Source organism: Temnothorax nylanderi, unplaced genomic scaffold (genome assembly GCF_030848795.1).
Source record: "Temnothorax nylanderi isolate EJ_2023f unplaced genomic scaffold, tnyl_v1.0 TNYL_tig0017_pilon, whole genome shotgun sequence".
In the NCBI taxonomy this organism is placed as follows: Eukaryota; Metazoa; Arthropoda; class Insecta; order Hymenoptera; family Formicidae; genus Temnothorax; species Temnothorax nylanderi.
This window is the reverse complement of record NW_027249079.1, coordinates 847,472-859,668: the sequence shown is the minus strand read 5'-3', so window position 1 is coordinate 859,668 and position 12,197 is coordinate 847,472. Positions and strand designations below refer to the sequence as shown.

Genomic DNA, 12,197 nt, shown 5'->3' with positions numbered 1-12,197 from the left:
TTGAACGGGCTGCGACCGCGACCCGTGCGATTGCTCCGCGCATGCGTCGCCTCCCACTTTTACCGTACGCGTGTATGCACGTGCGCGCGCAACGCCACACGATCACATGATCGGCCGAAAGCGGAAGAGGCCTCAGCGGCGTCGCGGTTTTCGGCAAGATAAACCTTCGGCAAGCAACATTGTAGCGCGAGGCTGGCTTCGCGGGCGCTGCGTGTGTCTTTCCCGAAAATTTTCTTTCTCGAGAAGAACTTGGGTAAGTTAATGTCGAAAGAGCTGAATTCCATAGTGCTGACTGTTCCTCGATTTTCACTTTCCGACCCAACATCGTAATTCGAGAGTGGTAACACACACACACCACTGTGGAGATAAACTCTCGGGTCGAGGGGGAGGGGCAATCTGGATCGAATTCCGATTAGCTTCCAATTAACGATTAATTTATCGTGATATTTCGTTAACGCATATAGAACCATAATTTCTAGAAAAGTTTTTAACGCACGGGAAGAGGGATCAATTAGAGAAAACAAATAACAGATATGTATCTGTCCCGTAAGCGAAATTCTATCGCTTGTATCAATAGCCGATAAAGTTAATCTGCGTTGATAGAAGTGGTGGACATTAAAGAGAATCGCCGCGCTCGCAAGCCGGTTTCGCGGATTCTTATTTAAAAAAATAACTTTTTCATCTCTTCTATCCATTTTGAATCTCCGTTTCGGCTCAAGTTTGTTTATTTGATCGGAATCTACTGTGCGACGTGTTAATTTCCGGCGGGATTACCCGTGGCCATGCGGACCCGCCCGCGCACCGGTGACGTCGTAATAAGGCGTCGGGCGCCAGCCGGCCGACGGCCGGCCCTACCGCCGGTGGGAGAATTGCGCGTTGCGTGCCATCTTGGCTGATCTTGGCGGTCCGTCCATATCGCGCGTTCGTTCGCGGCCGGCGTGCGCTCCGTTTTGTTTTCCGTCGAAATCGGCGCAGCTGGCACCGCGCGTCCGTCGGACCAAGCGTGAACGGTCCCGCGGCGATCGAGGTACGAGACTTGGAAGTCCGTGGAGCGCCGCGTCGCGCTATCCACAGGTACGTACTGGAAATCGAGTTCGGTTAGGCCCCGGGATTGGGTTAACGCGCCATTCTTCTCCGCCGGCGAGGGAGAAAGAGAGAGAGAGACAGACCGAGAGAGGGATCGCGCGTCGACTGGCTCAAACGGCGCGCCGCCAGAGGCTACTCCAGGCTACTCGAGATCGTTCGACGCGACGGAGAGACGATCGCGTTACTTTTCTGAGAAATTCAAGTCCGTGCACGCGGACTACCGCGGCACGTCGCACCGTGAAAAAGGAACGACGCGCGCGCGAGAGCAGACCAAAGCAGACGACACGCGCGCGAGAAGCAGACGACGATGACGGTGGCGGTGGCGGTGGCACTGATGGCAGTGGCGCGCGTGAAAGACGACGAGGGCGAGACGCGTTCCCCGACAAGTTTGGTAAGTTTGGCGAGTTACGTATCGATCCGCTCGATCCGATTCGGGCAAGCCGCGTTCCACCGCGTTCCCCCGGCGCTTTCCGCCGTTGAAAGATCCCCGTTCCGACCCGCCCGATCGTTCTCCGGCCGACGCGGGCCGCGCGGCCGAAGAGCATCGTCGCGTCGTGCGCGCGCGCACGCGACGCGAACGCGATCGAGGAGCGTCTCGTCGATGCGCGCCGATACGTATATCGACGCGCGACGTCGCGTCGGCGAGGCTGAGATCCTGATAGAGAACGGAGGCGCGTGCCGAGAGAACCGCGCCGGTGTACAGCGGGCACACACGCAAAGCGCGATCGCGCGCGCGCGCGTAGAGGCGCGCACGCACACAGCGACATTGCCGTCCGGCGACGCGCCGCGCGCCGCCGCTGCCACCGCCGCCGCCGCCGCGGCTGCTGCCGACGTATTCACGCTGGTATTCGCACAGTCGTCGCGGCCGTGCGAGGTTCGTTCGAGGTTAGGGTGGCCATTTCCTTCTCCTCGCGCGAATTATCCCGGAGTCCGGACCGTTTCCTTCCGCGCCGCGCAGCCTTCCTTCGCACACCCGTTAATTCGCGAGGATCGCGTTCGGTCCGTCGTCGCGACACGTGGGGCGCGCTTCACGCGCCCGCGGTTACGTTCCCGTTCGCGTTTACGCTCGGCGGCCCGAGGTGAGCGCGGAGTCGCGGACCCGGGTACGGTGGTGCGCATTTATTACGCGCTTTTCGGCACGCAGGTAAGTGCCAGCAGGCGCGTACTTCCCCCGGCGCGCGTGGAGAAAAAGAGTCCCCGAGCTCTCGCTCTCCCTGCCCTCCTCCCTTTCTTTCTTTCTCTCTCTTTCGCGCGCGCGTGTCATCTCGCGGGGAGAGGACCGTCCCGATCGGCGATCAAGGTGCGCGCCGAATCAACCCACGTCCCGGCGAGGGCGAGCGGAGCGACCAGGTGCCGGCGGTCCCCGTGTGGCCATTGTTTACGAACGCGAGAATTCGGCCGATCCGGTCCGGTCTGGAGCCGCGGACGTTCGCGCGATTGGCGCGGCTTAGGCGCGGCGTATCGAGGAGTTTCGCGCGACCAAGGTTTTTTTTTCCGCGAGCTCGGACGCTCGGTTTTTCCCGGCATCTCCGTAGACGCGAGCGAGCGGCGAGCGGCGAGTGGTCGCGCGCGCGGAGGGTGTGAAACGCGCATCGCGCTCCGCAGTTCGATGTTCGATCCGCGGCGCGCCGGCGAGAGATTATCACGCGCGCGCGGGTGTCCTCGCGGTGCGCCTCGCACTCCTTTGTTGTTTTTTTTTCTTTTTCCTCCCGAGCGTCCGCGGGGCACCCGCGCGCGCGGCAGGGCGATTCGGAGGAGCGATAAGAGCACGGAGCGCTCCGATTCAAAAACTTTTCTCGGAAACGCTCCGCGATAGACGGCGAGGAGATATCGGGCGATGATCGGCGCGGTGCAACGCGATACGTCGCCGTCCGTCGCGGCGCGGTTCCGATCGAGAGGGGTCGCTCCGGCGTGAGGAACGTTTGGCGCGTTTCACGCTACGCTCAACGCTGCCATAACGCGCGCGCACGATCGACCTGTCGGCCGCCCTCGATCACTCGCGATCGCGCTCCGTGTCGCGTTCCTCCGAATTCTTCCTCCACGCGTCGGGCCCGTTTCCGGATGAAGGAGCGCGCGTCGCGTCGCGTCGCTGCGTCGTGTGCGGCACAAAGATCGGATTTATCGCGCGGGCACGCGGCGGCGGCGGCGGCGGCGGTGGCGGCAACGGCGATAGCGCGCGCCGCGCCGGAGAGCGAGAGCTCGATAGAGCGCGCCCGTCAGCGCGACGGCGAGAGAGCGAGGGTGAGAGACGGAGAGAGAGAGACAGAGATAGGGCGAGAGTTGATCCGCGCGGTTCCCGCGACGAGACACGGCACACGGCAGAAAGCGCGACCGCGCCGACCGAAACGCGAAGGTTCCGACGTGCCGAAACGGAAGAGCCTGCCGCCGGGACGATATCGGAAGTGGAGGAATCCTCGGGACCACGTTCGGGTCTCGTAACGCAGAATTTAAATTTGGTATCGGTGCGGCGCGGTGCGGCGTGGTACGGCGCGACGCGGTGCGGTGCGGTGCGGCGCGGTGCGGTGAACAGACGGACGGACGACAGCGGACCGACATCGACAGCGCGCGGTGCGGCGCGGCGGCAGCGGTGGCGGGCCGGTGCGGCGCGGCGCGGCGCGGCGCTCGCACACGCGAGACACGCCGAAACGAGAGGATCGCGCGGAAACGTCCGGCGCGTGTGGATCGTGGTCGCGCGTCTCTCTCGCGCGCGCGCGCTGTTTCCAAAAATCACAAGTCTGCGTTTGGTTTCCGAAGGTCCCGGAGCGCCCAGGTGAGATCATTATCAATCCTGACATCGGAGCTGTGATCGTGAGCAACGTGGGTCGTCGTCATCCCCGGCAACGAGGAGGGAGGACGGTGTTAGTCGAGGAGCGGTTAGCGGCGCGGCGGCCGGCCGAATCGCGAGGGAGACGGAGAGGGCGAGGAAGAGGGAGAGGAGGAAGCGATAGAGCGAGAGGCACCGTCGCGCCCCGTATATCGATACCAATGACGAAGATGCAGGAGCACCCGGTGCAGGCGGCGCCGCGGATCACGCACGAGGACCACATACTCGAGGCGATCGATCAGCTCCGTCGGCGCAAAGCGCGCCCAGATGCCGATCGCATCTGCAACTATCTCCTCCGGAACTACGCGGTGGACGCGCGCGACACGATCGCCGATCTTCATCGGCTGATCGAGGTCGAGAAGGTGATCCAGGTCGATTACAAGGGTAACACCAGTTACCGGAACGCAAAGAAGTGGACGCGGCTGCAGCTCTTCAAGAATCGACCGGAGGGCTTCCTCAAGGAGAAACTCAACTCGGGCATGGTGTCGAGCGCGGTCGCCGAGCTCGTGGTCGAGGAGCCCGATTACCTTGACCAGGGCGTCCCGGCCGGCCGCCTCATCGAGCAGCTCCTCGACGGCGTCTCGAGCCCGACGTCGCGTCGCGTGGTCATTGAGTTTCTCGGCCGGGAGGTCGCGAGCGGCAATCTCGCGCGCCTGTCCAACGGCAATTACTCGCTGGTGGCGACGTCCGACATGACGACGGACGCGACACAGTCGCGACGCGGCGGCGCGGCCGACACGCAGCCGTCCTCCTCCGCGGCGGTCGCCTGCGCCCTGGAGAACGGCAACGCGACGCAACGGCGTGTCGGTAAGGTGGCTGCTACCAACGGCACCGTCACCAATGGCACCAACGGCTTAACGACCAAGACGGCCAAGACAACGGCAGCGGCGACGGCCACGGCCACGGCGACGGCGACAGCAACGTCCACCGCGGCGGAGCTCTACGAGTTCAACGAGACGGATAACCTTACCGACACCACGTCCAACAACACGTCGCGATCGTCCTCGCGGCAGGCCAGCGACAGTCCGAAACTGGAGCAGCAACTGCAGCAGCAGGATTGCGTCAAAAAGGAGGAATGCTACGAGGTCAGCGGCGACAAGAACGACGCCGAGCGCGGCGGCAGCGCGTCGCCGCCGACCGTCGAGGTGACGTGCAACGGCGGCAGCGGCGGCGTCGTCGTCGACGACGGTGGCCAACAGGAACGCAATTCCCCGGAGGTGGCAGCGCCGACGTCGACAACCGTGGAGAACGATGTCAAGGAGGAACCAAAGAGCAACGATGTCCAGAAGACGATGTCTAACCTTAAGAGGTCCGTCAAGGCCGAGCGTAAGCAGCGCCTGTTCGCGAGGACGGACGACCGTATGGACATCGAGATCAAGTTCGAGGACTACCAGCAGAGCGGCAAGGACGAGCGGGAGAAGCGCGAGGAAACTGGACAACGGTCCAGCGAGGATCGCGAGGACGAGGACGCCGGTAGGAGCTCGTCGACGAACACGTCCCCGACTCCGTCCAATGTAAACAACACTAGTGGATTCCGTAGCGCCAGGCGGAAGGTAGCGTAGACTTTCTATGCGTTAATGTAGTTTAGTGTTTGTAGGAAACTGTAAACATTTTGAAATACGTCTTTAACTAGGATGTAGTTTCACTTTAATATATATTTTGACATAAAGCACAAAATATAAGGTTGTCTTCTAAATTCACTTCTGGATGACCTTGGATACTTTTATATATAGATCAACAAGAAGAATTGATTTATGCACAAGTATTTCAAGACTGAAGATAATGTTAATCTTTAAAAAAATGCCAAATGTGTATAAAAATTATTGATATGTCCTTTAAAACTAAATTTTTTTTCTTTGACGATGTCCATCCGAATCATTCAGAGATTGATGAATCGTCTTATGTGTTCTCTCATTCTTATATTTCAGAGAGCTAGAAAAGTATTTGATCCTTCGGATAACAACCTGGTAAAGCGCAAACGAGGTAGACCAGGTAATAATAAAAATTTGTTGATGCAAGACTCTCAGGATTCAGTTACTAAGCCAACTGTCAAAGACGGACCGTGCAGGCAGTGCAGCCTCTGTGCCAAAGAGAAACAGGAGGCTCTCGTAGCTTGCCGGGATTGTACAGTGCGAGGTAATTCTTGAATATAATTGGAACTAATTTCGATTATTTTTTTTTAAATTTCTTATTGACGTGTCACATATGCATATTACGTATACTTGCAGCACATCCGAGTTGCATTTACAGTCCAGAGGAGTTACTACAGAAAGCTAATAGCAATTGGCAGTGCGAGCGCTGTAAAACCTGCACAGTATGCTGCGAGACCTCCGACGCTGTAAGTTTATCACGCCTTTTATTCCATTTCACGTGACTTTATTTTTATCCCGTTAATTAATTTTCATTTTGTTTTTTTTCTCGATCCAGGGTCCGTTAGTCACATGTTATAGCTGCGACGATGCCTATCACTATTTCTGTCACACGTCTCGCGTCACGATAAAATCGAACTCCAAATGGTATTGCAACGAGTGCACGCAGAAACAGCAGTGCAAGACGACCGACAGTCAGAACACTAATTCAGTCAACGGAACAAGCAGGCCGGACAGCCCGTCCAGTACAACTATTTTACCGCCGGTTCTGAGTCCGCAGGTTTCTCCTACGAGGGGTTCCTCCGATCAGATGGAAGACGATGGTCCTAAAGGACCCATCGATCTGAATATTCCCGACGCGAGGAGTTGGACTTCCGAGCAAGTGTATCAATATTTTGCTAGATTGTTTCCCAAAGAAGCCGAAGTCTTCCGGCAGCAGGTAAGAGTTTAATTAATCTACTAGGTGGACAAAATATTTTTAGCATAATTGTTTCGATATACCACGTTTGTTTGCATTTGTTGCCCTTTATCACTAAGCATTATTTGCATTTATGTTCCAGGAGATAGACGGCCACGCGCTTTTAATGATGAGTCGAAAGGATGTTCTGTGCGGACTTAATTTGCTGCTCGGTCCTGCCCTGAAGATATACCGACACGTTTTGAAGCTTCAATTTCGTAGAGACGATCCCGAATTGTATTGGCAATAATACAGACGAATTTTGCATAAAATTGATCTCTTATATCGTACGCATTTTAATCTGCGAGATTTAATTTATAACAATTTTCACAAGTTAAATCTTTCAGATTACGATTGCGATGTAATTCTAGTTTGTAGACAGTCTCCACGTTGTACATATGAAGTATAGTGCTAAAGATCTCTTACGAACAATAAGGATATCAGATATGTGCTCCTTAGTAACAAGATTCCTGAATGTTCGAAACGGGCTTCATTTGCTGTTGAATCCCGCTTTGGAAATGTATCGGCACATTTTCTGAAAAAGCGCAGAGGTAATCTCGAACTCTATTGGCATTGGCAATAATATAGATGATATCTTGCATAAATTCAATCTTCGCGACATCGTGTAATTTGTACAAATTAAGCCTTTTCATAGATTAAGAATATAACTTGGCTTCAAGATACTGCTCCGCATTGTACAGATGAGACGTGTTTCTAAGATCCGCGAACGATTTGTCGCAAGCCAAACCGGTACCGCAGATGTGTGTACACGCGCAATTATATACACTCGATGTACATACATTCCGCCTTTTTCGCGGTATTTTATAAAAAGGAGCAGATATTTTCTATCTCCAAACTGTTACTTGTTAACGTTAAATTTAAGCCTGTATCGAGAATTCTACACGCTGTTTGTTCCGACAATTGCCATTGGACGTGTGAAACGGAAAAAGAGAAATTATCGACTGATTTTACACGATTTTACGTCACGTAAACTTGTACTTTATTTTCACAAGTTTTACATATAGGAGTAGCACATTTATTTGTAGAATGTGTAGTTACATAAGATGCTACCAGTTAAGGAACACGATACTTTGGTTTTACATGTACTTTTCTAATATGCAATAAATATTTTGATATTTATAAATACGTTATAGTAATAACATCCTCCAGAGACTGATATCTAATTGCGGAGCTCTCGAGATACGCACGGACACGCAGAAAATGCTCGAGCTTACTTTCAACAAATTGCATTGAAGGAGAACACACGCAAAATCTTACTTTCTATACTCGGTATATCGGTAACAACGAGATTTAATTCAAGAAGTATAAGTCTTACAAACAGGAACTTGAACATTTACTTTTGTACATATATTCCTAGATTACATGTAAATTTAGTTTAGTTTGAAACTTTCAAGACTGCGTCATGACACTACTAAAATCAATCGCTCTCTGATGCATAAAGATTTCAATATATTCTCACACAAAACGTTCAATATATTCTCACACGTGTCGATATGTATCGTATAAAAAAACAGATAAAAACTTAATTACATCGTTACCCTTTCATGCGTTAGAATAAAAAGCGTTATTCTTGTTCTACAAGAATAAGTAGCGTAAAAGGAGTTACGATGGAAATTTTCTAGTAAACACTGTAAATAATATACAGATGTAACGCGCGTTAGTATCATGACACCTCACCGTCTCATGTATCTCTTTAAATAAAGGATAATAAGATTTTAATCGCATATTGCTCGCTGTTAAAATTAAGAATGCGTTATATATGTATAACAAATATACTACCTTAGAATATATACGCTATAAACAAATTCTAATATATGATACAGATGAGACTTTATAAAAATTCTGAAAAGATTCGTGCGGAATACGTGTATATACTAATGCGTGTATGGATTATATTGATTATATGTATATATCATATAATCGGCAAAGATAATTGTAATTCTTATATGTATCTTGTTTACGGGAATACAATATTTCGATCACACCGATGCTACGTGAGTGTTAAGTACAATATACCGTGCCGAAGAAACTGCAAATGCAATTCTATAATCTAGCAAAAACGCGAAATTGAAACAATCTTCGTATGGACGAATTTCAGTCCTTTTTTTCTTTTATAAAGAAAAAGACTGACATAAATCTTTGTATAATACAAAATATTTATATATACCTTACAATATTTTTTTATAGACAGATTTGAATATATCACGACGTGCACAAAGCCTTCTCCATTTTATATATTGTACTATTATCGTTTCGACTCTCGGATGATGGCTTGCCACGAAACAATAAGGACGATCAACTCAAATGACATTTTGATTATGTACCTATATTGTCGTTGAAAAAGTTTGACGTCTATTTCTTCTGGGAATTTGAACTTGTTCGTTGTATGATATATAATTCACATGTTGGCTTAAATATATACATATACAAATTATGCAATTGCATTCAGAAAAGACGTAAAGGCTTCGCAATTTTTGATATTAAAAGTTTGTATTCTCTTTGATATATACACACTTCAAAAACTAACAGATCAGTCTGTAATATAATTGTCAACAGAAAAATCTTCGAAAAACTCGATATTTTACAGAGCGCAGTTCGATTTGGAAATTTTATGTTGCCGAACAAGCTTGTCTTTGCCTGCCATTTCATGGTTATTACTTTATCTTGTGTTTCACTAAACATGTTATATATGCACACATGTGCAAATATTTCATCACCAATTATTTTATAAAAAAAAGAATAATTTGGTTTCTCTATGGCACTTATTGCAAATGTAATCTAGATTTTCAAAGCGCGATTAAAAGAGATATTCACAGTAATTAATATTTGTATCATTGCACTATTATATTATGCTACGGCTTTTAAAACGCGATGCAATCACATCTCGCATTAAATCTTCATCGAAAACGTTGTGATTTAAATGGCATGACTGGACGATTCATTGTATTTAGGTGGTGGTACCTTGTACATCACCGCTTCATCCGGTATAAATAACGCAACATCGGACGAAGAATTGATATTTTTATAAGGCATGTTTTTATCTGAGATATCTTTCTTCGATATAAGAAATAACGTCATTGCAGACATTATCATAGGAGCAAAAATCACGTAAACTCGTCCGTACACAAAAGACGGAACGGAGACATCGTTTGCCTGTTCCATTTCACGTTGAAATGATTCGGATTTAGACGTAGACGCCGGTTGTCTAGTTTCTCCCGAATAGTCAGAGGACAGAGTGTAATCCACGGTCTACGATTTTATCAATTATGCATTTCACATTTATATCCGAAAATACATTATATATGCTCAGCGTTTAGTATTAATTGTGGAAAATGTCTCGCTTACCCTGGCGTCCATCGGTATGGTTTTAACATACGTCTGTGGCAATTTGAAACCATCAGAATCCCACCATCTAGGAAGTAGTTCCTTGCGCAATCCAGGATCGGTTAATATATCATTCTCCGGTATGTCGGGCGACATTGCTAAAACATCTATACTTTCCTCCATGCATATGGCGACGGTGAACAGAGACAATAGGTCTGAAATTCGTTGCTTGGCCATGAAATTACAGCCAGAGTTACAGACGTAGCGATCATTCAGATTTGTGTAAGCCTCGGTGCACGCTGTCACAAATAATACAAAAGCAGTTTTATATTGTGAAAGACGTAGGCTTGAACTGCATGCTCAATGAGAAACGCAGAAATAATTTCATAGAGGAAGAATATAAATTCCTCTGAATATATAAGCATAATAAAATATTGTCAACAAATCTCTAAAAATCGAAGCCAAATACTTTGTATACTCTCTTGAAAAATATAACATAATTATAGATGTTGCATACAAGCCTCGCAGGCACTCCTGGTGCCATTCAAACTGTTTTGCTCCCATCCGTAACGCAGGTCGACTAGATTGAAGAACCTGCAGCCTCGTTGACAGCAGGACTTAACGTACATGCTCTAAAACAAAACGATTGATCATACAAACAAATGTGGGATACAAAAGTGGATATATATGTATGTATATACATATGGTATATATGAGGATAAGTATATATATATATACACATAGAATTCAGGATTACACAAAGCTAACACATGTACATTTGGAAAACCAATAGGTGTCTTCTCGCACAGACTGGTGCAGGGATCCTTGCGATTTAACATACTGTCAACTGTGTCCCCGAGCGTCAGTTCTGTGACGAGCAGCACCAGCAACGCAGTAATTTCCATGTTCCCTGGCATCTCCGGAGATGCCTCAAGTTCCAATTTTCTTCCTAATTTCTACCTCTCTTTCTCGAGGGGGTAAGTACTCCGGAAATCTGTACCCTCCTTCACGTTTATCCGCACCACCAACGCTCTGTTAAACGATCACATCCAGGTCGAGGCAAACTGCCAAACTCGCGGAGGCAACAGCGACGGCTTCAAAGTTGACAGGTAAATAATTATTTATCCGAATTATTATTTGGATTTCCAAGGGCTGCAATAACAGAGATTTATTTACCTTGGTCATGTAACTTGGAATTTATATTTTCGGCCTTTGTATTTGTCACATTGGAATAATTCTACTCGGAAATAAAAATTGTAATTGAGGGTAGCAGATCGGGGATCTGATTCAAACGACTTCTCTACTTCCCTCGCGTTAAATTCTTGATTGCTCCGGACGGACCTCGACGTCCTCGACGCGAGGTCGCGAGAACTGCGAGGAGTACGTACACACTCGCGACGGGTGATGGAGCGACATGCATGATGCAGCGATGCGAGGGCGACAGGAGCGCGGCTGGACGCCGTGATTGGCTGGTCGCCCGCGATCCCCGCGATTCTCGAGATTTTGAATTCTCAAACTTGCGATTCTTGGTTATGGGCGTTATTATGGGATACAGGATACAGGCGGAACCGTCTGATATCTCTCGCGATCGTTTGCCGATTATTCGCCGAAACGGACCTCGGTAACGCGAAAAGTAATCGCGAATATCTTGGTAAAGCGTCGTCTGATCGTCGTGATGTATAAAACATCGAGCGCTATGCCGCTATGCGCTAATAACGAGATTCGTAGTCTGAAGTGGGTTTTGGAAGTCTGGATTATCTGGATTATCATTTAGTTATTTTTTTTAGGTGCAACTTCGAAAACCCGACGAATGCTCGGCCACTGCCAGGTACGAGCATATAATGTACAAAATTGCAATGGTTGCATTGTCGATGAATTGTACATCTTTGACGAATTGTGTGGCACGGAGCGCACCAGAGATCCGTCGAGCGAACTTCGTACGATCGTTGTACCGTATACAATGGCTACATATACACGTACACCGTGATATACACTAACGTGTACATGTACTTGCGATCAATACCGCAAAAAGTAAGAAGTAGCTAGTTAAAGCAAGCATGGAAAAGTCGAAGAGGTAATAACATTTTATTTTAATCGTTTTTACACGTCGAATCTG

General features: G+C 49.1%; 2 protein-coding genes across 5 annotated transcripts; one reads left to right on the top strand and one right to left on the bottom strand.

Annotated features, from left to right (window-relative positions):
* Nucleotides 1-123: 123 nt before the first annotated feature.
* Lint-o (L(3)mbt interactor in ovarian somatic cells) lies at nucleotides 124-7,880 on the top strand. 4 transcript variants are annotated; one of them, XM_071699024.1, is made up of 6 exons: nucleotides 124-253; nucleotides 3,841-5,463; nucleotides 5,839-6,046; nucleotides 6,139-6,248; nucleotides 6,338-6,718; nucleotides 6,840-7,880. In XM_071699024.1, exons 2-6 carry the CDS (start codon nucleotides 4,072-4,074, stop codon nucleotides 6,984-6,986), a joined length of 2,238 nt encoding a protein of 745 aa, XP_071555125.1. In that variant the 5' UTR covers nucleotides 124-253; nucleotides 3,841-4,071; the 3' UTR covers nucleotides 6,987-7,880. The 4 variants fall into 4 exon arrangements, with proteins under 4 accessions (XP_071555125.1, XP_071555126.1, XP_071555127.1 ...); XM_071699025.1 differs by lacking the exon at nucleotides 124-253 and adding an exon at nucleotides 795-1,477; XM_071699026.1 differs by lacking the exon at nucleotides 124-253 and adding an exon at nucleotides 888-1,074.
* A 149-nt stretch (nucleotides 7,881-8,029) lies between these two features.
* On the bottom strand, nucleotides 8,030-11,501 carry LOC139768638 (uncharacterized). Its single transcript, XM_071699027.1, has 5 exons — nucleotides 11,258-11,501; nucleotides 10,858-11,175; nucleotides 10,599-10,713; nucleotides 10,103-10,380; nucleotides 8,030-10,006 (listed from the first exon to the last, which is right to left on the bottom strand). The coding sequence occupies exons 2-5, from the start codon at nucleotides 10,996-10,998 to the stop codon at nucleotides 9,674-9,676; spliced, it is 867 nt and encodes a 288-aa protein (XP_071555128.1). The 5' UTR covers nucleotides 10,999-11,175; nucleotides 11,258-11,501; the 3' UTR covers nucleotides 8,030-9,673.
* Nucleotides 11,502-12,197: the final 696 nt, after the last annotated feature.

Bases quoted from the DNA above. Each gene is read 5' to 3' on its own strand.
- Lint-o (XM_071699025.1), top strand. From the start codon at position 1,394: ATGACGGTGGCGGTGGCGGTGGCACTGATGGCAGTGGCGCGCGTGAAA. The intron at 1,478-3,840 runs GTAAGTTTGGCG...TGGTTTCCGAAG, and splicing joins CGCGTTCCCCGACAAGTTTG to GTCCCGGAGCGCCCAGGTGA. The intron at 6,719-6,839 runs GTAAGAGTTTAA...TTTATGTTCCAG, and splicing joins CCGAAGTCTTCCGGCAGCAG to GAGATAGACGGCCACGCGCT.
- LOC139768638 (XM_071699027.1), bottom strand. From the start codon at position 10,998: ATGCCAGGGAACATGGAAATTACTGCGTTGCTGGTGCTGCTCGTCACA. The intron at 10,714-10,857 runs GTACATGTGTTA...GTTTTGTTTTAG, and splicing joins CACCTATTGGTTTTCCAAAT to AGCATGTACGTTAAGTCCTG. The intron at 10,007-10,102 runs GTAAGCGAGACA...ATAAAATCGTAG, and splicing joins CCATACCGATGGACGCCAGG to ACCGTGGATTACACTCTGTC.